Here is a 27,295-nt window from a genome sequence, read left to right on the forward strand (position 1 = left end):
AAATAAAATCTTTTGAGAGCTTATCCTAGTTGCAACTGAAAAAAATAGAGACATTCTTTTATTGATGGAATTTCAGTCCTTTAACAGTTTTGAGTTTGGAAACCTCATTATTGAAATTAGCACCTGACTCTTTTTTGTATGGAACTGAAAGCACATGTTTCAAACACATGTTGGTCCGAAAATGCTGCGGCTCATATCCTTTTCTTGACACAGAAGCTGACATCCAGGTTTCATCTATACTGATAAATACAGGTTTCATCAAGAGCACTCAGAAAATTAAAGTTAAAGAATTTTTAATGTCATGGCATTTGCATAGGTTTACTATGGGAACTGAATTGGTACTGTGAGTCCTCCAGCTCTTTACTAAAGGCTGGATTCCTTGTATGAAGGATAAACTTCTCTCCTACTATGAGGACATCACAACTGATTGGCTGGTCAGTTGGTATGGGTTTAATGCTATTTTTTAGCAAATGATTTATAAGTATCATTGGTGGAAGAACCACTAACTCATGGGAAGTTACTGGCAAGCTTTCTCACATATGTACATTATGTCCCTTTGACCTTTTGTACACCACTCTGTCGCATGGTCATGTGCAGAAGGTAGATGTATATATGTCATTCTTTTCATGGACACAATGCTGTATAGACATCTAAAGCCATTGTGAATGAGTAATTATGCATGTGGATAACTAATATACTGCAGTTAGTGGTCTCTCTCTTGGGTGATTCGGCCAATCCTATCCCTATTAAAATTTTAATGGACACATAAGCTTTTCAGAGTATTTTATTGTCAGGTACTTTGTCTTGTTCTGAGAAGTCTTCTTCTAATGACAGTGTTCTTATTCAGGGAGTAGAGTGCAGCTTTGTTAATGTTCCTCTCCATTGTGTAAATTTGTCATCAGACTTAGCTTCAGTACCCATGACAGTCGGAACAGTCTCTGTTTTACCCACTGAGTGTATTCATTTATTACTAGGCAATGACCTAGCTGGAGACAAGGCTGTGGTTAATCCACTTGTAACTGACAAGCCTTGCTTGGATCAGAAAGTCAATCCAATTGTAAAAGAATTCCCTGATATATTTCCATCTTGTGCAATTATCAGAACTTTGGCAAAGAAAGCTCTTCAGAATGAGGTTGATATGGAAAGTATTCCTTTAGCTGACACGTGTATTGGTCAGGCTTTTGATGAGGTCACTTTCACTCCTTGTTTGGATAAATCAGAAGGTATTGATCACAGTGATCCTCTTTTAACGACTCATTCTCTTTATTCTGATCAGGGTGATAAATGACAATCACTTGTTGTCAAACAGGAAAAATGTCCCGAGATCTCCTGTTTGTTTCAAAGGACCATTAGTGAAACAGAAGCCACTGAAGTTCCTGTCTGTTATTTCACTAAAAATGGAATTCTTATGAGAAAATGGAGACCTCTCAAGGTACCTGCTGATGACAAATGGTCAGTGAACTATCAAATTGTATTTCCAAAACCTTACAGACAGGAAATATTTAGTTTGGCCCATGAAACTCCATTGGCTGATCATTTAGGGATCAATAAAGCTTATCACAAGATCTTGACTCACTTTTATCGGCCAAAAATCAAAAGTGATGTTGCTAAATACTGTAGATCTTGTCATCCTTGTCAAATGGTAGGAAAACCAAATCAGAAAATTCCCAAGGCTCATCTACAACCTGTTCCTACCTTTGATGAACCATTTAGTAGAATTATGGTAGATTGTGTTGGTCCCTTACCTAAGACCAAGTCAGGTAACCAATACCTGTTGACCATTATGTGTGTGCCAACAAGGTTTCCAGAGGCAATTCCCTTGAGGAATATAAAATCTAAAATAATAGTAAAAGCTTTGATAAAGTCATTTACTCAATTTGGCCATTCTAACTCTATCCAACTGGGTCAAAGGTCAAATTTTAGGTCTGGAACTTTCCAGCCTATATTGCTGGAGTTTGGCATTCAGCAATTCAAGTCTGAAGTTATGGTTTGACAAAACATAAATGGACAGAACTTTTGAGTTTTGTAATAATTTAGTTCTGTCTCTCTTGCTCATTCTTCAAAAAATTTTCAGATTAGATATTATGACCCTTACAAAGTTAAGAAGAAAATGAATGAGTTAAATTATAATATTAGTGCTCCTGGAATCAAAATAAATTATAGGAGTACCAGTATATTGAAAGAGATATCCAGGTTAAACATGCAATTAATTTAGTTGTACCTGTCCCACTCAGTGAAGATTTAAGTGAAGGAATATCATCAGATTCTACTAACATTGGAGTGACAAATATTCAGAATTCAGAAATTATGAAAGATCTAGACCAGAAACATTCACATTTGCAAGAACAAGAAAGAAATGAACTTAAACAGTTATTATTTAAATATGAGCACTTATTTCCAGATGTTCCTACAAGGACAAACAAAATTTTCCATGCCACTGAATTTGTAAATTTCAAACCTGTCAAGCAACACCTGTACAGGATGAACCCTCTCAAACAGGAATACTTAAAAAGAGAAATTAATATTTGCTGGAGAATGATTTTATAGAGCCCAGTAAAAGTGACTGGAGTTCACCACTCATACTTGTTCCAAAACCAGATAAAACTTTCTGTATGTGTACTGATTTCAGGAAGGTGAATAGTGTGACAAAAACAGATTCATTCCCATTGCCAAGAATCGATAACTGTATTGATAAGAACAGGAATGCCAAGTATGTCAACAAATTTGAAAGGATTTTGGCAGATTCCACTAACAGAAAGAGCAAAGAAAATTTTGACATTTGTGACTGCAGAAGGACTTTACCAATACAAAGTAATACCGTTTGGGATGAAACGGTTGCCGAGTACATTTCAATGTCTCATGAATATGATTACCTCTGGTCTAGACAATTGTCATGCTTACATTGATTATGTCATCATCTACAAGAACAACTGGAAAGAACATTTAGTAACAATTCAGAAATTCTTTGACAGACTCACAGATGCATGTTTGACAATTAATTTGTCTAAAAAAAGTGAGTTCTACCATGCTAGTGTAACTTTTCTAGGACATATTGTGGGACATGGACAAGTTAAACCTATAGCTGCTAAGGTCGAGGCTATCTCTGAATTTCCCATGTATAACAATATATTATTTTATGTACACTGTGTAATTCATATGAGTTCTTTTTAACCTCATGTATAATTAATCTATGGTAAAAAGAAAGCTTTATCATATAAATCTTTTATTTTATGGGTGAAGGTGTTACGTATATCTGATTTAATATATATTTAATTTAATTGTTTGTTTGTCAGTTTTAAATTTTTTAAAATTTTCTTACATGTTATTGTAATAAAAATTTATTCACTGGAGATATTTTTTCAGAAAATTGGTTGACTTGAATCATTTTTTTCGTAAACACCAGGTGTTGGCATGGATGCTGACCTTGGCTCAAAATTAGTAAACAAAGTTCTATCTTTATTTTAAAATGATTGGTTATTGTCAAGGTCATGATGAGGCCATGGGTTTGAGATGTAAACAACTTTTTTTATTTTTTATTTCTTAGAGAAAATTTTGGGATTTTGTCAGGGTCATTTTTGGTGTATGTGACATAAACACGATCATGTGACCCCACTTTGATTTTGCAATTCTGATTTTTTCATAATTACGCATTTGTTACTTTTAACAGAGATGTATAGAGAGAGATTTCTCAGTTATTGGTCTTTTACACTGGGTATCAAGTTGTTTTCTTTGTTGTAGCCATATTTTTAAGTTAATTATCTTCAGATCATTTGGATTTCAAAAGGATTAATTCTTTATTCTCTGGAAATTTTGAAGAGTGCTCATATAGAATTTTTTGGAAGACACTGCTTAAAAATTTTATTCTGATTTCCAACACAGGAGTGTTATTAACAAGAAAGTGTAAACGACAACATTGTATAGGATGCGGCTTATGTTATTGCCTTCCATCTTGGATTCTTCATCAGGACTCAAACTTGAATTCAGTAGAACATTTTATTATTAGGACTTTTGCAATTTAATTCATGGATTATTCTTGGATTACTTTTGGATTTGATTCTTGAAACTGCAAGTTCTTAATTTTTCATTTGTAAAGAATTTTTTCCAGGAAAATAAATTATTTGTTAAATTTTAATTGGCTTGTTGTTTTCTCTCTTTCTGTGTTATTTATTCGAGCCTAAACATGTTACAATAACAAACACTAATAATATCATATTGGAGCAATGGTCAGAATAACAAAGTCCACAGCTATAAAACAATGCATGCAAATAATGAAAACAAAAAAGAAAAACAATGACTGCAAGATATAGTAAATATATTAACACACAATGATATTGACTTTCAAGATGAATGAGTCAAAATAATGAAGATATCCTTGGATGTCAAGAGGCCAGTTGATATGATGTAGACTGTATCAAGTGAATCTAGTAAGCATAAACTAGTATCATTGGGTTGATAGGTATTCACATAGTGGTGATAAGAAGAGGTAATAGTTAAGCGATTGTTTTTTTTTCTTTGTTATAAGAAAGACAAAATTTAAGTGTACGTGGGAATGCTGGAATTGAGAGGCAGTGGAATTTATTTCCTAATATTAATGTGATATGGGGATATATTTGACAGATAAATCAACATTCAACTAAAAATGTTTACTACATTTGCTGTAATTAAAACTGCACAGTGCACCATAATGTCACAGTAGAATAAGATAAAAATAAAAGGTAAACTTACTCCATACGAAAGATTCCATTCACGTAAAACTTCTGTGTTATACCTGAGAATAAAAGAAATATGTTCTACTCCAGTTTTCCAAAAACAAGAGGAACAGTGAGCAGTTTGCTCACATGCATATCTCTGGTATTCCACACCTAGCCCAATGATGCCAATGAATCTACAGTAAAACAGAGAACTCTTCCAAAATGATTGGAGTAAAATGACTGACCAACATGTATACTGTATGATGATGACCATAAGAAGTACTAAGTTTCACAGAAATCCACTAAAAACAGCAAGAATAATTGCTTTTACAATATTCTGTCATATACTGCATTAAGCTACAAGTCTAAAAGTGATAACTCGTATGACCAAAGTATAATCGTCTACCACAAACATCACCTTAATGAAGCTTCTAGGAGTCCCCAGTAGCAACTGTAAACATTAATTATCCTGCAGAAAATAAAGGTAGACTTAAGTGATCTTGATAATGACACGTTGGTCCCATTTCAAACTAAAGGTCTTTTTGTATTTTTAATTTAACTAAAAGTTAGTGAAGCATAAAATATGGGTCACAATGAACTACTTTTAAATTTGTGATGAGGGTAGAGTGCATGATGCATCCCCTCAACTAGTTTCATGAATTTAGGTGTAACAGTACAAATACATAATGCAAATAAACCAAGCTAAATGCAAAAGCTTAAGCATGAATCTAAAATTTACACACAAAATTAACCCCTCAGCTCCTTCCCAAGGGGAATAGTGCTATGAAGCATATTCCAAACTAACCGCTCTGGTAGCCTAGTGGTTAGAGCGTCTGCCTTGGATGCAGGAGGTCGTGGGTTCGATCCCCGGTCGAGTCATACCAAAGACTTACAAAAATGGTACTAACACCTGCCTCTCTTGGCGTTCAGCATTAAGAGGTTAGTGTTAGGACTGGTCAGCCTGGTGTCAGGATAATGTGACTGGGTGGGACATCATGCTACGTGTCTGCTGCATGATGCCCAGTGCTAGACATCACTATAAACTGCCATATTGCAGACATCGTAGCGATATGACTGAAAATTTTTTAAAAGTTACATTAAAAAATCAAAATCACATCACATATTCCAAACTGTTACCTAGGATGTGAAAGGAATGGTTCAGATTCAGTGAGGTTGTACATGGGTATATGCATTTGTCTGTGCAGAATCTATCTGCCACTAGGTGTATTACAATAGCTCTCCAGTAGTCAGCTAAGAATCAAATAAGTACATCCACAAATGGTGAGCATAATATGATGCAAGTTTTAAAGTAATATACTGAAAACTGCAAGATACATTCATAAGATTCTGTCATACAATGCATTTAGCTGCAGGACAAAGAAGAACAACAAATCTATAAAAAAAAGTTATTAAAGCATAGAAATTTTTCAATAAGCACATCTGATGATAATATCCATAATATGTCCAAAGGTTTATAATGATCCACTGAAAACTGAGACTATATGCTTTCACAATATTTTTTCATACACTACATCCTGCTCCAAGTCAAAAGAAGCATTAACACTGACCAAAATCAATGAAGCAGCATTTGGATGACCATTACATGTACTACGTTTTATTGCAACCCATTAAAGAACGGAAGAGACTAGTTGCAAATATTGTGCCATACACTGCATTCAGCTGAGAAAGGGCAATAACTGCAGGAACACAGTACTTTGCTTATGCACATCATCATCAGATGACCATAATATGCAACAGGTTTCACAGTCATCCACCAAAATTTCCGAGACTAGCTGTATTCACATGATTCTGTCACATGGCATTTAGTTCAACGTCAAAAAAAGAAGCCAATAACTCAAAGAAAAATTGCAGGATCACAGTGATTTCCTGAAAAGGTCATCTCTCAGATGATTACAGTAACATTTACTATGTTTGGGAATGAATTAAAAAATCTTATATTTGTCACATTCAGATACAAGTAAAAAGAGACAATAACCAAGAAATTGCAGAAGCAAAGTAATTTGTTGATCTGCACATCTTTGCTTGAGCACCAAAATGTTTATCAAATTTCAGTGCAGTGAATCAAATTTTACAGACACATAGTTATACAATTATGTGATGGATAGTCTGACAAGCCAACACCTCTTCAGATGGCTGAGAAATTACAAAACCTATTGGATATTAATGGGCTATATATCACATTTCATGTTCATTGTAATCAATTCCTCAGTTTTATAACATAATCAAGACCTTCAATATTGGATCAGATACTAGTTATACATTTTGAATTACTCCTCAAAATGTAGGCCTATATTATCGCATCAATAGTCTTTTTATTCAATACCTATTTTGCATCTTTGATAAATTATAAAATATTAACAAATATATTTTAAATTTGGATCACTTTAAATTCAATTTCACTTGTCAATATATTACATCACATTTTCTTATCAAAGTCATGCAAAAACTTTAGCACAAGTCTTTTCACTGTTAATAATAGGAATTTATAGAAGAAGCAAAAGTTTAAAGATTGGTATTCTATTTAATGCTATTAAACCATCAAATATTATTTAAATAATATCTGAAACTTACCCCATTTAAAGTCAAGAAGAGAAATATTGAACTGCAGCTTCTCAATGCCAACTGTTAGTGTGAAGTCACAGGGGTTGATTTTAAGATGGGCACTGACTGCTCTGTTGATCCATCTGGCATCAATACAGCACTGTACAGCAGTGCACTGCACAGGTATGTAACAGGATGCTTCTTGAGGGAGACCTGGGAGAGTTGTGTTCACCACACAATCTTAATTTAAAAAAGATTAAGTGAAACATTTTAAGTGTTAAATTTATTAACATATTTTGCTGTTATATTTTCTGCTTTAGGTATAGATAGATCATGGCAACAGAGATGCCAGCCATAATTCCAGATTTTGAAATTATTATGAATTTTCAGTGAAAATTCTGCATTCCAAATTATACTTATGAAATTTTGGAAAATGAAAATTTTTAATATCAGGAAAACTAATGTTTATGGTTACTGTTTTGGCCAAAACCACTTAAAGAATTCATGGTTCTGGAAATGGAAAAATGGATCCCCCATCTATTCTCACTAAACCTTAATTGGTACTGTGAATGAATGCACATTGCAACAACTTTTCCATATGATCTGGAATGAATAGATTTTGTTATTTTTGTTGATTCTAAAAGATTTTGTGGTTATGGACTGGATATATCTCTGCCAATTCTACATGAAGTACATCTGATTTTAGCAGCAAGGGAGCAGCGTGTTGACATTTGCAAGTGTGTTTTTGTTCTGTCATTGAATGTTTGAAATCATAATGTGGGGAAAATATGAAGTCTTTCCATTGCAATTAACATAAAGATGCTTTGGAATACAATGTTTATTTCATTTTGAGCGCAGTAAGGAGGCTGTAATTGTACTTGGAATATAGTCAAAATTACAGTACAATTTCAAAATGTGTAATCAAGCTTGAGAACCCATGACATGGCTTATGTAATTCAGATTTGCAGCACTAAAAAGTATATTTTAATGAAATTCAGAATGTAAAACTGTAAGTATATTTTTGACATTCTTATTACCAGCTAAAGAAGAGAGTTTATGCCTTGTTACTTGCATGTTATTTGTATTTTTATGAAATCTGGTGTCTATCACTAGCCTAAATTCAAAACATTGTATCAAGAAAGTTAATGTGGAATGTGGCAAAGCAGCTGGTATGTGGCAGTCCACAAAACATTTGCTTTAGTTCATTCAGAAACAAATTTAATCAGCCAAAATGTAAAGCATCTACTACATGAGTGTACATTATTTGTTTACAAATTAGTTCCTAATACACTATTGGGCACACATGAGTGCAATATGAAGTGCACATGAGTGCAATATCTTAAAATACTGTATGATTCTGACAACGTAAAGTTAACGGAGAAAAAAATGAGCATATAATAAAACAAATTATACCATTGGTCCATCCATAACTTGAATAATATGGATAATTAGTTCTGTTACACTGGTCATCAAGGAGATATGAGGTAATTCCCAATAGTTCAAACAGTTGACTTTGATCCAGGTTAGACAGTGAGGATGACACATTAATTTCTTCATTGATGAGCCAATTAGAGAAAGAAAATCCTGAAATGAGAAAATAATATGGAATGAACAACAGTAGCTGAAGGTAGTTACTTTCTGTCTGTTTGTTATCAATATTTACAGCAATAAATTAGGTATTGCTGAAAAAATAAATTAATGTAAAGAATTGCATGTCAAGTCCACATACAGGTAAGTATCAATTTAATATCATTTACAGATCAACATTCTTAAAATAAAGATATCCATTATTCCTAAATAGGTACAAGCCATCCACAATTGACATATTAAATACAGCTTAATCAAATATGAACATTCTCCAGGTAGTAAAATAAAACTAATGTTTGTATTTGTGACAAAAAATAAATAGGATTGAGTTAGATTTTAAGCAAATTGGAATTTTATATCAGATGCTAGATACTCAATCAAATTCCCATATAAAAGAAAAATTGTGGAGTTATACATGTATCTGAGTTAAGTTTGTGAGGAAAGATCAAGGGAGGACATAAGGTTATGTGGCTTTAAACTGCTCCTTAACAAATGTATCCATACTGGAAGAGAAAAAAGTAATACAGGTCATTAATTTTAATTATTGTTCTATAACTAAATATTATTAAAATAGTTTAACCCACATCTATTCAATCCTGAATGTTGAATGCCTTGCACTAAGACATGCCTACCCAAGAAAATGATTTTGAGGGACACCACCAACAAAAATGAGGGATACAGCATGAAAATGTGAAACACAAGTATGTTAGCATGAATAAACATAATGATCTTTGTTTAAACGTCACTAAATACTGGTTATGCATGTTTAAAATAGGTATTTATATATAAAACCCAGTACACACCTATGTATAAGATATAGAAGCATACAAAATTCAAGTCCAGGACTACTCAGTTCCTCCTAAGGGACATGAAGTATGCACTTTTCAGGTCCTGCAGCTCAAGAAATGTCATGAACTTGTAATTCATTCTGTATCAGACTGAATATTTCTTCACCTGTTGCACAGCCTTCACAATCAGGGATTGAGAGAATGTCTAATGTTACTGATGATGATACTGAATCAAAAGTTCTGATGACAAGAGGAAAGATCTTTAAGTTTCCTTGATCATTGCTTCCACCTGTAGAAACAGTGAATGTGCAATTCCCCATTCTTTCAATAAAAATAGTAGTTCCTTTTGATCAACCACAATGAAAATATTTAGTAACATCAGTCACTAAATATAACTTTAAAACCTTTTAAAATGTATCCAGTGTGCTCAAAGGCAGATTGAGTTAAGTGATAGTACCTACTAACATGACTTTGGCTCTAGTTATACGAGACTTAGGCATAGCAGATGCAGTTGCACTAGATCCAGCAGATGATGAAAAAACATCCAACAATTTCTTAGAGTGTTTAACTTCTTTATCAAGGTCAGAATGCCTTTTTCCTGAAACATGTCTGTGTATACTGAACATTCCTCCAGACTTTATGAAAATTCACAATACAGGAATTGCAGAAAGCTTTTGTATTTTTTCCTGGCTTTATAAATTCATACTCATCAGTGTATTCTTTACAAAAACATTGTGACCATTTTTTAATGTAGGTTTTGAATCACTTTCATCAATATCCAATTGTTTTTTAGAAGCCATGAATTGTTTTGGTCCAGAATGAAAACAATGCTTTGAAAACAGAATTTAACAGAGGAATCTATGAATGTAGTCTTGTAGAGTAGAACCATCTCAGAACACAGACATGTTTGTAGTGGCTATTTAAACCATTGTGCAAGAGAAGAGGATGTCATTGTGACATCACAGCAGGTAACATTCAAACCAGTTTGTACTGGATCACATCTTTAGGTTGACCTTGTCCAAAAATGTCCACATAATTTACCATTGATTTTGATTTATGTACTTCTTGAGGCATGTATATAATTACTTTCCAAAGAAATATGGATGCAGGAGGATCCAGATAAAGCTAATAATGACCATTAAAATGTATGTGTAACCATATTCCAACAAATGACACCCATTACTGAAAAAGTAAGCTCTGAATGAATACATTGCCTGTATAACTTTTACTATAGCCTGCATACTTGTATGTTTTGGTCCTTTCTTAATCTCATGCCAAAAACGTGATCTATCGAAAACCATTTTTTCCCTGAGCTGAGTTCAAATTCCTCTATGGGCAATAACATTATTAAACATCTTGTACCTGCAAGGACAAAGTCAGCATCCAGCTGACAAGGAACTTTTGGTAAGAGAGCATCTTCCAGGATTGTTACATGCAGCTGACAGTCTCCTTTTGGATCCAAGCAAATACTCAGATTTAAATTCACCAGATACTTCTGTCCGTACTGTAGTTCTTTAATATTAAATCTAAAGAATATAATATTTTTTCAATCAGCAAAATTAGCACAATAACTCAATTATTTTGTTGAAAGGTGGGTGAACCTAACAATAGCCATATTAAGTTGCCTGTACATAAGACACTAATATTTCACAACATAATTTAAGTTCTAAGCTGTAAGATTCTATTCATGATACACCTATATTCAAACAAAAGAAAGCTGTAACATTATCAATAAACATATCTTCTATAGTCAAACATCAGAAAAATACCATGTCGGTTATCTTTACAAAAACTATTGGATCATTAATATAGGAAATTAACAGATTAATTGCAGAATTACTAACACCCAAGAAAGTAATTATATATACATACCTTAACTGGACAACTCCAAAGAGGAAAAACTGTTCTTGTTTTTCTGTTGAAAACAAAACTTTAAATGCAATGAAAATGAAGCAATGCAAAAACAAGGCAGTTCTACAATAGATGGCACAATTCATTTAAAGTTTTGAGGAATCTTGTACTTAATAATAAAATACTGTCAGCAATGCAAACACTCACGCTTATTATCAATACTGAAAGAGCATTGTTAAACTGATCTTTATGATGGGTGTTATTTTAATGATGTGACGTTTATGTGTTTATGTAAACATATAAAAATATATTGCTTCCATCAACAGAATTTATTTATAGCATACTTTACTCAGTATCAGTACAACAAAGAAATAAAGTCCTTTAGAGTTAAGCTATGTCTTGGGTCATCCATGTGAAGCTCAGAAAAGTCAAGTCAGGTGATTTACATCTTATCAAGTTGTTTTCCTGCAAATAAGGAGTATTTCCATCAACCCAATTTTCTGGATTCAAAAATCAAAATTAACAATGATTCATTAAATATGATTAGGTGCCAAATAATCAAACAAGTGGATAATTCAAGAATATATAACAAACCTCACATCTGAATTTATTCATAATCTTGATGATTTACTGTAGTATAAGAAACCTGCATGGGGAGTAAATTTTTGTGGTTTTCACTCTTGTGTCAAACCACAAAATTATGATATCTCATGAGTTAAACATGACTTACCCCATGTGTAGTCAATGAGGGACACATTAAACTGCATGTTTTCTATGGTGACAGTCATAATTTTACTGCAAGGATCCAGTAACAGCGAAGTGTAAAATGGCCGCCCAACAAATGCTGACTTGCTGCAGCAGGCAACCCCAGTACAGAGGCTGTCAATATGACATACAACAAAGTCTGGGAGTGGTGATCCCTCTGATATCAAAGAGCAGGCTGAGGAAAGGATAACAAAAAAATAAAGATTTTAAAAAAAGAGAGAGATAATAAAATATAACCAAGTAAAGTATTATCTGTTTTCTGGGGAAAAATATATAAAGCACTTACATTTGAGACATAACAAAAGTGACTAACCACCACAGCATTAAAAAAATGTTATCTTGAAAATGTGTATGTTGTTAGAGAAATAAGTTTGGCTGGTACTTGCATTTCATTAAAACTGGATGCAAACTGAATTGTAATAATGTGAATTTAATAATGGTATATGGTAAAAACTATATAGATATCTAATAGATCTGAAAAATAGCAGCAGTGACAGGCAAAACTAAACTGAATAGATCTGAATGGAAGTCTAGAAACTAATTATGCTTATAATCAATAATGTTCAATGTTCTGATGATCATTTCTATCAAAAGTAATTTCATATTCTTTGTTCCCTACCTCTCCCAGCACTATAAATTGTACTATTTAGTTTGTTTTAATTACCTATGGATCGAACTATGATGGAACTGGAGTAATAATAAAGTATATGTACCCTGACTTGATAAATCACAAACTGACATTGTAAAATAAAAATGGAAGTCACAGATTAAGGAATGACAGCCATATTGTCAAGCATATTATAACAGCAGCAAGTAATATCCTTTGTTGACTGCTGTTAAAATTGCTACTCCTGAAATCCACAGTGCTCTGATATCACATGCAAGACCAGGTATTGTACACCAAAAGAACTATCAACCATAGAATATTTTTTTTTTAAAGAGTTACAAGAAATTTCCACATTGATCTGAACTGTGGATTCTGCATTCATGGTTTTATATTATAATGCCTAGCAGTCCACAGGAAGTCTTTGAAAGAAAATGTGCTCACTAATTTATAGCTGCTGGACTACAGACCTATAATAAGGATGCAAAAGTTCATTGTATGGCATAAAAAAGGATTTAATAAAATGTAGTCTCCATTCCTTTAAGATAAGTTTTGAGTATAATTTGAGACAAATGTTCATGATTAGAAATTTGGAATGTGTGAATGGCATAAAAGTTACTTCTAATGATTAGTTTATAGACTTCATATTCAAATTAAGTAAAATGTCCCATTTTCTCAGTCATGCAAACATGTTTTCATTACTTCCTGTGTGTCAGTTTGTTTGCATTAGTAACAAATGAGCCAGTCAGCCTATCAAGAATCCTTTGATACTTTATTAAACTAAGGAGTGCAAAAACCAACTGAGGTCAATCTGTTATGGTAAAAGTGGCATACTGCCCTAAGTGCTTGTACATGAAATAGATGGTCTGAGGCTGCCTCACATATGTTTCAACTTAAGCATGGGTATACTTGAAAGTTTTCTGTAATTAGACTTTGGTCTATAATTCCTGCATAAATAATTTTTACTATAGTAAATAAATTATAAATTGATAGTAACATAATGCTGTATGAAAACAAATGCTAACTCTCTATTATGATATGATATATTAAGCATATTACAGCATGTCAAATAAAAAAAAGCATTTCCTTACGAGACAGAGTACGACAGTGAAACCATTCTTGACACTATGCTACATGGTTGAAACCTGTTTAAGCAGTAAACACAGCCATGATTCACATAGCTTCACACTTGTTGCTAATGGAAAACTATTACTACTGGTCAGCTGATTGTGTAACTGTCACAAGAGGAAATTAAAAGGTAAAGGCTGTCTGAAATAAAGAACCACTATTCCAGAGATTAAATAACTGACAATAGGGAAATTTTGTGCTTGCAATTTGTTTGAGCATTGCTGTGCCACTAGGCTAATTTGCATAGGTAAACTACACAAAGTGGAACACCCAATTCATTTGAAGTCAGCTAAATCAGATACACGTGTTGAAGAAATAAATGTTATTATGTTTCATTGCCTTGAATGAAAGCCATCTAATCACTGGCTATTTTATTATAAAAGGCAACATTTCTAAACCATTTTTCTACTTTCTGTGACAGCAATCTTGCCCTTTCACCATCTGATCCTAAACTGACAGGATCCTTCCAAACCAAAGTGCAAGTGTTGTCTAGGTCTGTGATGTAGAAATGATGTTTCTGTGTGGAAACCAGGTTAACTTTTTCAGTCAGTGACACTGATCTTTGACTTTTGACCCAGAGTCAGTTGGGTTCTTCCTTATCCTAAGTGCTAGCCATCCACATCATTTGATGCACAACTCGAGTTACTGTGCAGAAATAAAACTGGTAATAGATGGACGGCTAGCTGTAAGGGCATAAAACAAGCAGATGTAATATTTCTATTCATCTGTTTTATATTTGATGCTAATTAACTACTTCCGCTTGTCATTTAATATTTTTCTTGCTTTATGTTTGTTAAATACTGGCATAATAAAGAAACCATTTTTAAAAAATGTCTATATGTTATATTAGTATTCAAACATAAGTACTTTAATGCAAAAATTGCACAAAGCTTACCACTACTCCAGGAAGTTGTTGTCTGATTGTAAGGCTGACCATTCGGGTCACATGCATCTGCCAGTAAATATTCTGCAATTCCAAGCTCTTCAAATAACTGCACAGTATATATCTGGATCAATACATTATCAAGGTCCAAGCTTTTGTTGATTGCCCAGTCACTCAGAGAAAAGTCTGCAGGGACAGAAACTCCATGATAAGACATGCTGTATATATCAATTGTTCATCTGAGCACTAGCAAAATTTTTTTTCTAATGACTTCATGACCACTTTTCTCACATTCCCATATATATATATATATATATATATATATATATATATATATATATATATATATATATGTGTGTGTGTGTGTGTGTGTAGAACCCTATTGTCCAGTGACACTCAAGCAGTACTTTTCAATCCCACTTCACTGCCTTTATACCTCTCATTACATCAAAAGAGCACTACTCTTCAAAATTTATTATATTATTTGATATATGATGTAATGACATCTGTTTAATTTTGGAACTTCAGCTATCTGGATTTTAACTAAATGTCAATTTTATTTTTTTAACAGCAGCAACAGGATCCAATTTTTAAAAAATTTTTAACCCTGGAAATGTGAGAAAATAACAATCAACCATATTTATTGGTGTAGGTGGTGAATTTCTTGAATTCATAATTGATGTCCACAGCAAAGCCTTGTTCCAACACAGGAAACCTTTTGGTGAACATCCCAATCACAGTCCAATATATTAAAAAATACACATGACATATTCAACTTCTCAATAAGTAATGTAACATCTTAATTTAAATGTTTTAAGTCAATGTAAAAATGTTGTTAAAGTAAATTGTAGATTAAATAGAAGCCACTTCTACGATCATGTAACACTTGAAAAAGACTTCCCCATGATTTATTTATGTCAATATGTTGAAAATTGATTAACGCATTTTACAAAAGATTATATTTATATTCACAGTTGCACAAAATGAACATAACAATAAGCTCTGAACTTTATTTTAAAAGATCAATTGACAGCAAGCACAGCAAAGAGGTTGATGTTTTGCTTAATTAGACATAATAAAGGTTAGGTAGGTGATCCCATACAACCAATCACTATTAATAGTCATAATTCTATTTCAGCCTCCACTTCAATTTAAATAAGAATTAAAGAACTAATACATAAAAAATTGGGCCTTAGACTTATCCTCTGCATTCATGCATCACCTGAAAACTTTAATTTTTAAAGGGAAAACAGAAAAAAGGCCCTTTAAACTTATATTCTCCATTGACTTCTCACCTGAAGAAAGTGACAGTTCTTACAAGGAAGAGAGATTAAGGAGACATAGCATCCGAAATTGATATATGGATAAGATTCATAATCAATGGAGGAAGAGAAGAGAATGGTACAGTGTGAAAGTAATACAAATTAGGTGTAACTGAACTGCAACAACTAACCTTGATTGAGGAAACTGGCATTGAACATGCATGGTTTCTTTGGCACTGCAACATCCTTGAATATTGTTGACTGAATCAAACAGGGGCCTTCGGATTCAAAACACACACCAACCTCCATATTTATCAAGTACTTCCTCTTTGCCTTCAAGTCTACTATACTGAAACTATATTAAAAGAAAAAGAAATGTTTACCTTGACTAAATACAACACAACAATCTTCATACTTCTCTTCACTCATATTAAATACCATTACATCAGTTCCACCCTTTCTGAGTCACATACTGAACTCAAGAAACAAATAAATTCTAAACATCAAAGGTAAAATAAACCCCAAGGAAATCCAAACATCATAATCAAGGATAACAGGGACACCAACACAAGCTTATCTGCAGAATAATGAATTAAAAGTGACAACATGTATCATTGTACAAAGAAATAGGATTTGTTTATGATTATCACTGATGGAGTTTTATAATGAGTTGTTATCCAAGTAAAGCATTATGTCAATTCAAGGAGATCATCACTAGTGATTACAAACAGAATCGGAATCTTAAAAAAATATCAGCTAAGCAGTTGACCTAGAAAGATCTGGCATTAAATTTTGTGCTTTTGATTAACACAAGTTTTCAATTGTCATCAACTATTTCTTAGCATCAGTAAAACATCTTAAATGACTATTTGCAAGTTTTAGAAATGAAATTTAATAGTTTATGTGTATGTGAAAGAATCCCTGTAACAAAGGAATCATCATAGCCATTCTTTCAAAAGTAATAATAAAGGGATACTAATCCAAGTCAGTGTCAAAAATGGGACATCACAATTTTTATGGACAGCCAAGTATTTAGGGTAGAGATCTCAATTGACATCTCAGATTTTAGGAGAATGTTCCATTGACAATTTGCATAGCTATTTTTTAAAATCAGCTTTTTGTTCTCATTGTGCAAGCAATGGTGATTCATAGAATATATCAAATAAAGTTGTAAAATGTTAATGTAACAAAGATTTAAAATTATACATATTTAAGAACCAAATTTTCATGAAGGCCCTCTTGGTTGCACAAAACGTTGCCTCAGCACCAAACTATATCTGTAGAAGCAAAATAAAAAAAGAATTACTTTTTTCAGCAAAAGAATATTTTCCCAATCACCTTGGGAGAACCATGGCAACTGATTTTATTATGTGATAATTGAGCTTAAAAAAAGGAAAGGAAGAATCTAGCAAGGTGAATAAAATGGAAGCAAGATACTAAAAATCCCTGATTCTTAATATAAAGAGGCAACATTCTGTGTCTAGAAGGAGAAGTCATTATGTGACTAAGGCACTTCTAGCATCTCTGGACAAAACCTGTCCAATATTTGTTCTGGTGACCCTTAAAAATATTTCCATGGTCACTTGTTCATATTTTGTGCAATGTAGTTGATGTTCACTTGTGTGTAAAATATTCTGGCATTGTGATGACAAATGATGCCATCTTTTGATCCAGAAATGTAACTGGAAGGGACACAAAGTAAAACTGTCATTGCTATTACCACATTCAGCACTAGTGACTTCTCTATGTGGCATGGGATGGTATCAATGTACAGGATGCATGATACCAATAGTTTTTTATATAGACCTATATAATGTCCCATCAATATGAATAAGCTTTAAGAAGATAACATTGTGCATTTTCTATGTAATTTAAACAAGTTGAATCATAAAAATGCTGAGATTTTGTGTACCAAATTTTCAGAGTAAAACAAATAAATGGTACTGGGTTTGGATCTTGAGACCATATTTTTGTCTAAATCTTGTAAAATCAATATCAATGTTTAATTTAAGCAGCATTCATAACAGATAAATTTTGCAAAACATTGACATTTGACTAAAGGAGAAGACAGGAGGGTGACAACTTGGATTACAATGATAAAAAAATCCTTGATATGTGTTTGTAAAACACATGCACCTACTGCAGACCCCATAAGCCTAAATATAAAAAAATAAAAACTGTGAGAAATGTTTTACTTAAAATTTATATAATGCCATGATAATCTGAGTTAGTATACATATGCATACAAATTACATTAATCTACATCAATTAATTTTTTTGCTAAATAGTGCTAGCAAGGTTTTTGTCAAATATTTTACAAATTCCAAAAAGTTAAAAAATGTGCTTAAAAAAGAACAGACTGCAAACATTTAAGCCAATCAAATTTCAATTGTCTACCTCAAGTGGTATTTACATAATCATGTTAAAAAGATTATTTAAACCAAGTCTAAGTCCAAAATGTTCAAATATGAGTGTGGCCTAAAAAGCTAATCAGGTGATCTTAATATTAATGTAAATGTGCCCACTAAATTTCATTATTTAACTTTAGCAAATTTTTGCATAATTGTTCTTACCAATTTTTGTTTTCAACAAATCCAAAGTTATAATGTGTTTAACAATTTGAAAAATAAGGTCACTGTCATCATATCCTAATCAAATCTCTACTCAGTATATCTCAAATATACTATTTGGTTCTATTGATTCAATAGTTTTCTATATATCCTGTTTATAAAGCAATTGTAATGGCAAGGATGGACAGATGGAGATCACAATGCCAGTATGTCTCATACTTGGATGATTAGATTAGGCAGCAGCTAAATGGAATGTTTGATATGGAATCAAGAAGTGCAATATGATGTTTCCAACATATGTCAATTGCTTTTGAACTGCACAAACTGCTGGGTGTAAGAGGAGTCTAAAGGGGGAGGCATACAATTTAAAAGTCTACTTCATTATGATGGCTTCCATCTCTAGTTACATACTTTAACTGTACCATCCCATCCAAATCCATGTACTCTTTCTTGCCTAGAAAGAAAGAAAAAGTTAAACTAAATTAAGTTCAATAATCAGTGCCTATGTGGAAATATATGTATATGCATGTATAAGAGAGATGGAAAGAGAGAGAGAAAACATACATAAATGCTCAATAAATCATATACAAAATGATCCAATTATATTTAGTTAAAATGACCCACAAATCTATAAAAAAATCCAAATGTATTTTTTCCCCACTAACTGCTTAGAAAAATATTTCATTCAAGTCTAATGGAATGTTTTCAATGACTGCTCTAAAATATTACTAACTACATAGTAACCATATTGATGAACTCCCATCAAAACTGAAGACTCAATATTGGTAATGATTTAATAGAACCTACCAAAGTCATAGTTGAAAAGTGTGACATTGAAGACCAGTTTCTCAATTCCAACAGTCATCTGATAATTGCAGTCATCAATATCCACAAAGACATGTATAGATCTAATGATAAGTGGAACGTCTACACAACACTCAACTCCTGTACAGTGTGGTGGTACATGGCAGGATACTGTGGCTGGCAGACTGTGCAATGACGAATCAGGCAACATGGGACACTCTGTTATGTTAAAAAGCCAACAGTAAAAAATTTAATTTCTTGCAATTAATTATAAAAAATTAAACCATTTTTCTATCTTAATCATAAATCACATTACCTTTTCATTGAATTTCCATTCATGCATAGATTACAACTTAAAACTGATTATATCTACGAACCATGAATTTACAGAACCAATGAACAAAACACAGTATGGAGAAGCAATAACTCTTACACACAATATGGAGAAGCAATATTTCTTACACAAAGTATGTAGAAACAATAATTCTTACACAAAGTGAGGAGAAGAAAGAACTTTTACACACAGTATGGAGAAGCAGTAACAAACTTAGTCGCCAATGGCATATTATCAGTTCAAGTGTGTAGACACACATGAAATATGTGCATGTGTGCAGTGTGATGTGTGAATGGTATTTACATACACATATTTTTTTATATAAATATTATAGCCACCACAGCTGCTTGTGCCTGAGGCACCTGCACCAATGAGGCTCTGAAATTCTCTTATAAAAGGGTGTTTTTATGAGTGTCCTAAAATCTTTCTATTCAAATTTACTTCTAAAATTTAAGTAAGCAATTTAAAAATCTCATGAGAACTGGATGTATAGTTTTTGTGTCTTTCAACAAAATGGAAATTCATGGTTTTACATTCTGTTTGGACCAATTCAAAAATGGCAGACACTGGGACCTTAATCCTGGTGCAGCTCACATGCTGATGATGGAAGAATTTTCCATCTCTGGATCTGAAATTTCACCTGACTCTAATAATAATATTGCTACTGATAGCTGTGCAACCGTTGAAGGATTTTTCCCTGAGATTTGGATTGTACAGTAAAATACACTTTGGATGGGCTGAAATTCATAAGAAAGGAATTTTTTTCTTGTACACATATTTTTATTACATTCCTATCTTGGTGTTTTTTCAAGCGGTTTCAAAATGTATTGACAAGGAGTTTAACACTGACTCTAAATGCCCTAATAAATCTGTTGTAAAACCTCATTTAGATTGTTTGAAATGCACTTTAACTTTTAATTCAAAGGAAAAATCTGTTGTGGCAAGGGGAATGGGATCTAAACAGTGGAGACTCAGAATTTTTTTCTTCTTAGAATGGCCCTCAATAAATACTAGTCATATCTAGTATCATCAACCTCCCTTCAAAGTAACCATGATGATCAGGACCAGATGGGCTTCAATAACCTATGCATGGGTCCCATGACAGCAATGTGTTCCCATATATATGAAGTACCACAATAAATCATGCTAACCAGATAATATTCCTGACACTGATAATTTGATGAAGATAATTAGTGGACTTCAAAGTCAAGTTGATAGACTGCAGAAACAACTGAATAAACTTGTTGAAGAAAAAATTAAGTCATCAGTTGGAACACACAGAGCACAAAGACACCACCTGTGCCGCAAGAAATATGCCCAGGTCAAAAAGGGGTGGGGTGGGTATGAATATTGCACCAAGGAACAGTAGAAAAAAATCAAAATCCAGTCAGTAATGAAATTCCACAATCCAGCAAACAATAGTGAACTCAAAAATGGGAAATTCAAAGAAAAACAATATTCTAATGATAGAAATGTCATTTCTACAAAACATTAATATGAAAGAACTGAAGAGAAATGTTAAAAACAGGCTGTTTCTGGTTACAATTGTGGAGATAATCTATGAAGATATCAAGCTTTTTAACATCAGAAAATTCTCCACTGTTGTGATCTATATTATAATCGAAGAACTGCAATTAGCAAAAGGCACATCTACACCACTAGTTTAATATGTGCATAAAGTTTCAAAAGTGTTATTGTGAATAGTTTGGGAATTCTGCCCCAGAGACAAAATTATAGATTATGGACAGATGGCTGGATGGACATAAAACCAATAAAAATACTGAAACTGAAGAATTATGAATAGCAAAATGCATTTGTGGATGACTAACTTAATAAGTATACCAAGTTTCATTTAGATATTCCTTTATGTCATTGAGTGTATGGCTTTGTAGGCAATTGATATACACCATTCACTCAATAACTCATGCCCTGATAACTTGAAAACCTGTTTATGTTGCAGGGTCAGGCATGGATCCCATTTTTTAAAACAAGGAATTATAAAAAATGACCCCTATTATTGAGCTTGAGGAAAATAGCGATCACAATAGGTAACTGAAACTATGAAATATTGCTAGTTTTATCATCGAAAACAGCAGATAAGGGCTGGAAATTTGAATTATCATTATGAGGTTGTCAACATTTAACAAGTCATACATTTTTACATTTTCTTTCCAAACAACATTCTTATTATACCATAAATAATACTGTAAATAACAATTATTTAACAAAATTTTAACTAATGAAAATATCACTTACTCCTACTCGCAGCAGTACTATAATAAATAAAAACCAGTTAAATCTTTTTTTTTTTATCAAGTGAAATTTGTATCTTAGTTCTACCATTTAGTTAGGTTTAAGTGTAATGATTAAATATGCAATGTACCCTTGAATTCAAACGTAAAATGTGTCAATCTCCAGTCCATTTCAGCGAGCATTTCTCTGAGAACCTAAAAAACATGCTGACTGTTTTTTGATAGCTAACTAGCTTAAGTAATTGTTGTATTGCTGCACTGATTTAAAAGCTGGTCTCTTCTCTATTATCTTGTTAGCTGGCTCTTTTGTATCGAAATAAAGGATGTGGAATAAAAGAAATGTTAAAAGGCATGCAAGTCCTATGTGCGTATGTCAGGTGAACTCATTTCAATTGATCAATTGAACAGCGTTATAAATATTATAGCATACTTAATATAATTAGACTACCTTAAATTAAGCTACTCAACCATAAATGTGCTCAAATATAGCAAGGCAACCAAGCAAAATGAATACTTTGTGAAATAAAGAACTTTGTTTCAAAGATACAGATCATTGTGAAGAAAAGAGTTTCAGAAAAATCCTGAATTGATACTAAGAGATATCCTCTAGGATGAGAAGAAACTTCACTATTAATTGCAATGAAATCAAGGCATCAATATTTTACTAACTGAAAAGTACAAAGATTTAGTTTCACATAGATGATTGTTACACAATACATGTCATAATTTTTTTGAAAAAATAATCTTTTTTCATGGTGTATCAACAGTTAATATGCTTCCCTGCTTTATAGACTCCCTGCTTTGAACTCTGCTTGACCATAATAAGCAGGGAACTAGACTAATCAATAACAAATATCAGTAACATAATACATACAAAATTTTACTGTACACATGCAGGTCCTTTTACTAGATCAAATAAGTTAACAATCTTTTTGGCATCATGAAAATGAGTGTGATTTACACAAAATAGCAAACAACTTTGTCAGAAAAAGCACTTTATTGACAGTTATTCTCAATGTGATTATAAAACGAGTTTTCAGCCATTAAACAGCCCAGTCTCTTGCCCCCCACCCAGTATTGTCAGCAGAGACCACACTTATTTTTCTGACGTCCCTCGGTAACACATACCCTTGCTTGTAGTGTGGTCTATGTTTTTGGACCCTGTTGTGCACGAGTTATTGAGGAAGAGGTGTACAATGTACCAAAGTCACACAGTACCATGTGTTATAAATAGAACACCTGTTATCTAAATTAACATATGCATAGGTCTGCCTGTTAACTGTTTTTATTAGCATTGTAATATATGTTCAACATTATTTTAACCATTTTACATTTTGGTACACATCCATGATGTATAGAAAGGTTTAAGAGTAAAATCTGATATTGAGAGTTCTTTAATTATTTTTAATGGAAGAATATTTTATGATTTAAAATCTTGAGAAAACTCGTTCAACATCAAACCAAAACTTAAGGACATTGGAATCCCCTCAGGACCAATTTTTTAAATAGATAATATCATGATTTTTTTCCCCAGTAAACCAAAACCCCTCAACTCTGTACACCAAAACAAATTTCAATTCTGAATGTCAATTTTATTCTAAAAAATATCCCATAAAACTGAAACTCAGTTGAAACTTGGAATATACCTAACTACTATTTTTCAGACACATGCTGGAACAGATTAATTATGGCTAACAAGTACTGTAGTGGTCTGATCCATAAAACAAAGATCTGGAAAATGTCCCCCGGGCATGTATGGTTAAACCAACACTTGACATGCACACTGACACAGATTAGAATGGCCACTGTGGCCAAGTGACCACAGTGCAAAGGTGACCATTATTACATGTTTGACTCTGTGTGTGTGTGTGTGTGTGTGTGGTTAAATTCCTCAAACCTGAAACCTTAGGATATCGGAATAACCTCAGGACTGAATTTTTTTCTGCTAATATCATTCCCCCCTTCCCCCCTGAAAAAATGAAACCCTTATAAAAAAGATTTTAAAAACTTTGCAATTGCTAATGATGGCTGTTATTTTGAACTGGAACTAGAAATGGAGTCATTAACACAAGCCATGTTAGTTAAAGACTGAAGCAAGAAACAACAGACAATGATCCATGCCTTCTTCAAGCTAGGCTCCTGAACTATGAACATTATGAATTATATGGACTATTTAAACATTGTGGAGTATCATTCATAATTCCAATGGACTTATAGTAATGTTATAAAAGTACAGTATCTCATTTCTCAGATGTTTCTTGGGACAAGGATAATATTTCTTTGTGGAGGAACTTATGACAGGATACAATTTTCAGCAGGAATTGTTCAGTTAATTCTTCACTAAAAGCATGTATTTAAAATAAAATGAAAAACAGGTTTCTTATTGTTGTGCACTATTACAAACAAACATTGAGCTTTCATAACTGCATTATATCTCTGTCTCTGTCTCTCTGTCTCTTGTCACATAAACACTCAGAGACTTTTTCACATCTGCAAAAGCATAAGTTAACCAAAAACTGCTCAAAAGCAAAAAAAATATTTGGGTCCCAAGGGTTTTCGGTTTTGAGGAGTTTCACTGTTCATTATATGTATGTTCTTCATTGAAGTGTCATTGGTGGTTACCATCAATCACTTCATGGTAGTAATTTTAGGTGTACAAAGCACCTTGACAGAAACCACGTGTAAGTCAAAATAAATGCTAGGACAAAGAAGCCAATTCCATGGTAAAACACCCAGTACTGTATAAGGTCTCAAACAAATTTGCTTTCACATTTATACTTCAGTATTTTTAAATATATGATAGAATAAATGAAACATGAACTCATTGTGTATTTAATGTTTTGTAAATGTATAAATATCATTCTCACTGATCCATTTTTGTTTCTTCATGTGTGGCATGTAGAAATTGCACTGAGAAAATGTAGAGTGTCTTAACAAAATTAAAATGATGTTATTTGAAATATGTTACTCAGGGCTGTTCCATTTAAATATACATGGTACCCAGGGAAGGCAGTTTTTAAAAAATACATGCCAGGGTGCTCTGATTTCACAGAGCTAATATCAAAATGATAAGAAAATTCTAAATTGCATTTATGGGTGAGTAACCCACATTAAAAGTGCCTTCCCAAATAAGTTTTTTTGTCAGCATTGTCAGTAAATCAACCATATACATCGTGTAATGTATGGTACTCCCAATTCTCTTCAACACTAAATTCCCATCAACTTTGACATTTTCCTAGAGGTCTCACAGCTTGATATAAAAATCATCCATATTTTAAGAAAAGAAAAGCTCATCTAAATAATCACATAGTTGACCAAAGTCAGCTTCACACATATCTCTTGCCTATAGTTTCAAAAAAAAAGAAGAAGAAAGAATTCCACTGGTGCAACATTTTGACCTGTGCCACCTTAAGTTTACAAAGTTTTATTGTATTTTATTGTATATACCATTGTTCCACTGACGTGGAGCTTTGATGTAGGGATGAGCACTGGAGTTACACTGTATATTACTGAGGTACTTGGCAACACCCAGATCCTCCAAAAGTAGTGAAGAAATCATATTTGGCAAGGTGGTGTTGAATGTGCCACTGAACTGCAAGCCTTTCCCAGACAACCAATTAGCCAATGAGAATCCTGAAAACAGCAAGAACATAATTGATTCTTTTTCTTTAAAAAAGCTTAAGGATGAAGGTTTATGAAATGTTGAGGTATTTCACTTTGTGAAAACTTGTTATTTTTATTTAAATATTTTTCTTTTCACATAGCAGTGGGTGAAATCAATCCAAAATCACTTTAAAATATTTAGGTTGGTGTGTATTTTCTTGCACTACTCTTAGCTGAATATCTATGTCCAAGTATAGGTCTTTACTGAGACAAGTATAGGAAAAGTACCCAGTTATTACTTGTCTATACAAGAACAACAGATTGAATAATTAAAGATTCATAATATCTTCACAGGCTGATGAGCATTGGCTCCTCTTATCAAATACACAAAGAAAAGAGTCTGTTGAAGAGTGTACATTTGTCCATATGACCCAAGTACTGAAGTCACTTCAGTTTTCCACAAAAGGAAGACCAAGCAGCCAATTTATAGTTGGTCATAAATCATTAAGCATTCCCAAAGGTCTCATACTTTTCACAGTCTTTATCATCTTCTTTCACAGGAATTTTTTGAAATTAAAAAATTTTATAAAAAATTTCTTTTTCATCATTTAAAAAGAGAAGTCACATTCTCAGTGCCAGTGTTGAATCATAATGCCATGACACTGGTAGAGATGCCAACCTCTTACCAGTGTAAAATAGGAATGCTAGCTACAAAATCAGAATCTGAACATAAAAATTGGAATACTTCATGCTCATGTAATCCCTTACCTCTCTTGAATAATGCATTATCTATGACATCATCTAGAAAATAGTTGGAGAGACACATGTATAGTCTTTCAAAAGAATTACAATCTAACATTACAAGCCTTTCAGAGATTTAGTTAGACCAGTATTTAATTTGCAGTTCGCCAACATGAAATTGTATCTCATCAGAAAATTACAATCTGATGAATGTAATTCAACTGGTATAATCTGGGGTTAAAAATAGGAATCATTCTGCCAAAATCGGAATAGCTGGCATCTCTGTACACCTAAGTAAAGTGTGACATCAATGATATTATAATGAAATAAAAGTATCATTCTGAGCTGTGCAGTAAGAATTAATTTCACAAAAGTGGACTACCTTAATTGAATTCTAAATCAATTAATTCTACCTTAACTTTTAAGTGATTCATAAAATAAAATCTGTACTGTCCTACAATTTTTCATCATCTGTAATTTTCATCTAGGTTCCTTTATTTACTGATGAAAAAATGCAAGGTGGCAATATTCACTATTCCACAACACAAAACATACTGGATGCGGGAATGGGAAGCTATTGCAGGTTTAATTGGAAAGATATAGTCCTTTCATAAAATGAAGAATTCAAAAACTGGTGCCATTAGTGTGGTTTTAATTATCATAGCCTGGCTCTTATGTAATGAAGCATTGCCTATAATAGTGTTGCAAGACAAAAAATGTAAAGGATCTAATGATTGTATTTCATTTCTTCTCCAACCACAGTTGAGAAGGCTAAGTGGAAAAGCTGGAATGAGCAAAACTGACATGTATGCTAAAAGATGAAGACAGTTTTGCCTGGTTCCAGTCATGGATTTAATTCAAAGATAACTA

At 32.8% G+C, this 27,295-nt stretch overlaps 1 protein-coding gene across 1 annotated transcript in view; it reads right to left on the minus strand.

Moving 5' to 3' along the window:
- The window catches only part of LOC149805047 (uncharacterized), a 357,351-nt gene that overhangs the window by 329,911 nt on the left and 145 nt on the right, over positions 1-27,295 (minus strand). The window contains exons 2-12 of the mRNA XM_089946893.1: positions 25,529-25,714; positions 19,499-19,714; positions 19,103-19,145; positions 16,313-16,476; positions 14,872-15,045; positions 12,210-12,419; positions 11,501-11,543; positions 10,991-11,154; positions 8,667-8,837; positions 7,284-7,493; positions 4,726-4,768 (exon numbers count right to left, since the gene is read on the minus strand). Of these exons, the coding sequence (XP_089803019.1) occupies positions 4,726-4,768; positions 7,284-7,493; positions 8,667-8,837; positions 10,991-11,154; positions 11,501-11,543; positions 12,210-12,419; positions 14,872-15,045; positions 16,313-16,476; positions 19,103-19,145; positions 19,499-19,714; positions 25,529-25,714 (1,624 nt within the window). The remainder of the gene's footprint in view (positions 1-4,725; positions 4,769-7,283; positions 7,494-8,666; positions 8,838-10,990; positions 11,155-11,500; positions 11,544-12,209; positions 12,420-14,871; positions 15,046-16,312; positions 16,477-19,102; positions 19,146-19,498; positions 19,715-25,528; positions 25,715-27,295) is intronic.

This window comes from Sinohyriopsis cumingii, chromosome 2, assembly GCF_028554795.1.
Source record: "Sinohyriopsis cumingii isolate HCF-2022 chromosome 2, ASM2855479v2, whole genome shotgun sequence".
NCBI lineage: Eukaryota > Metazoa > Mollusca > Bivalvia > Unionida > Unionidae > Sinohyriopsis > Sinohyriopsis cumingii.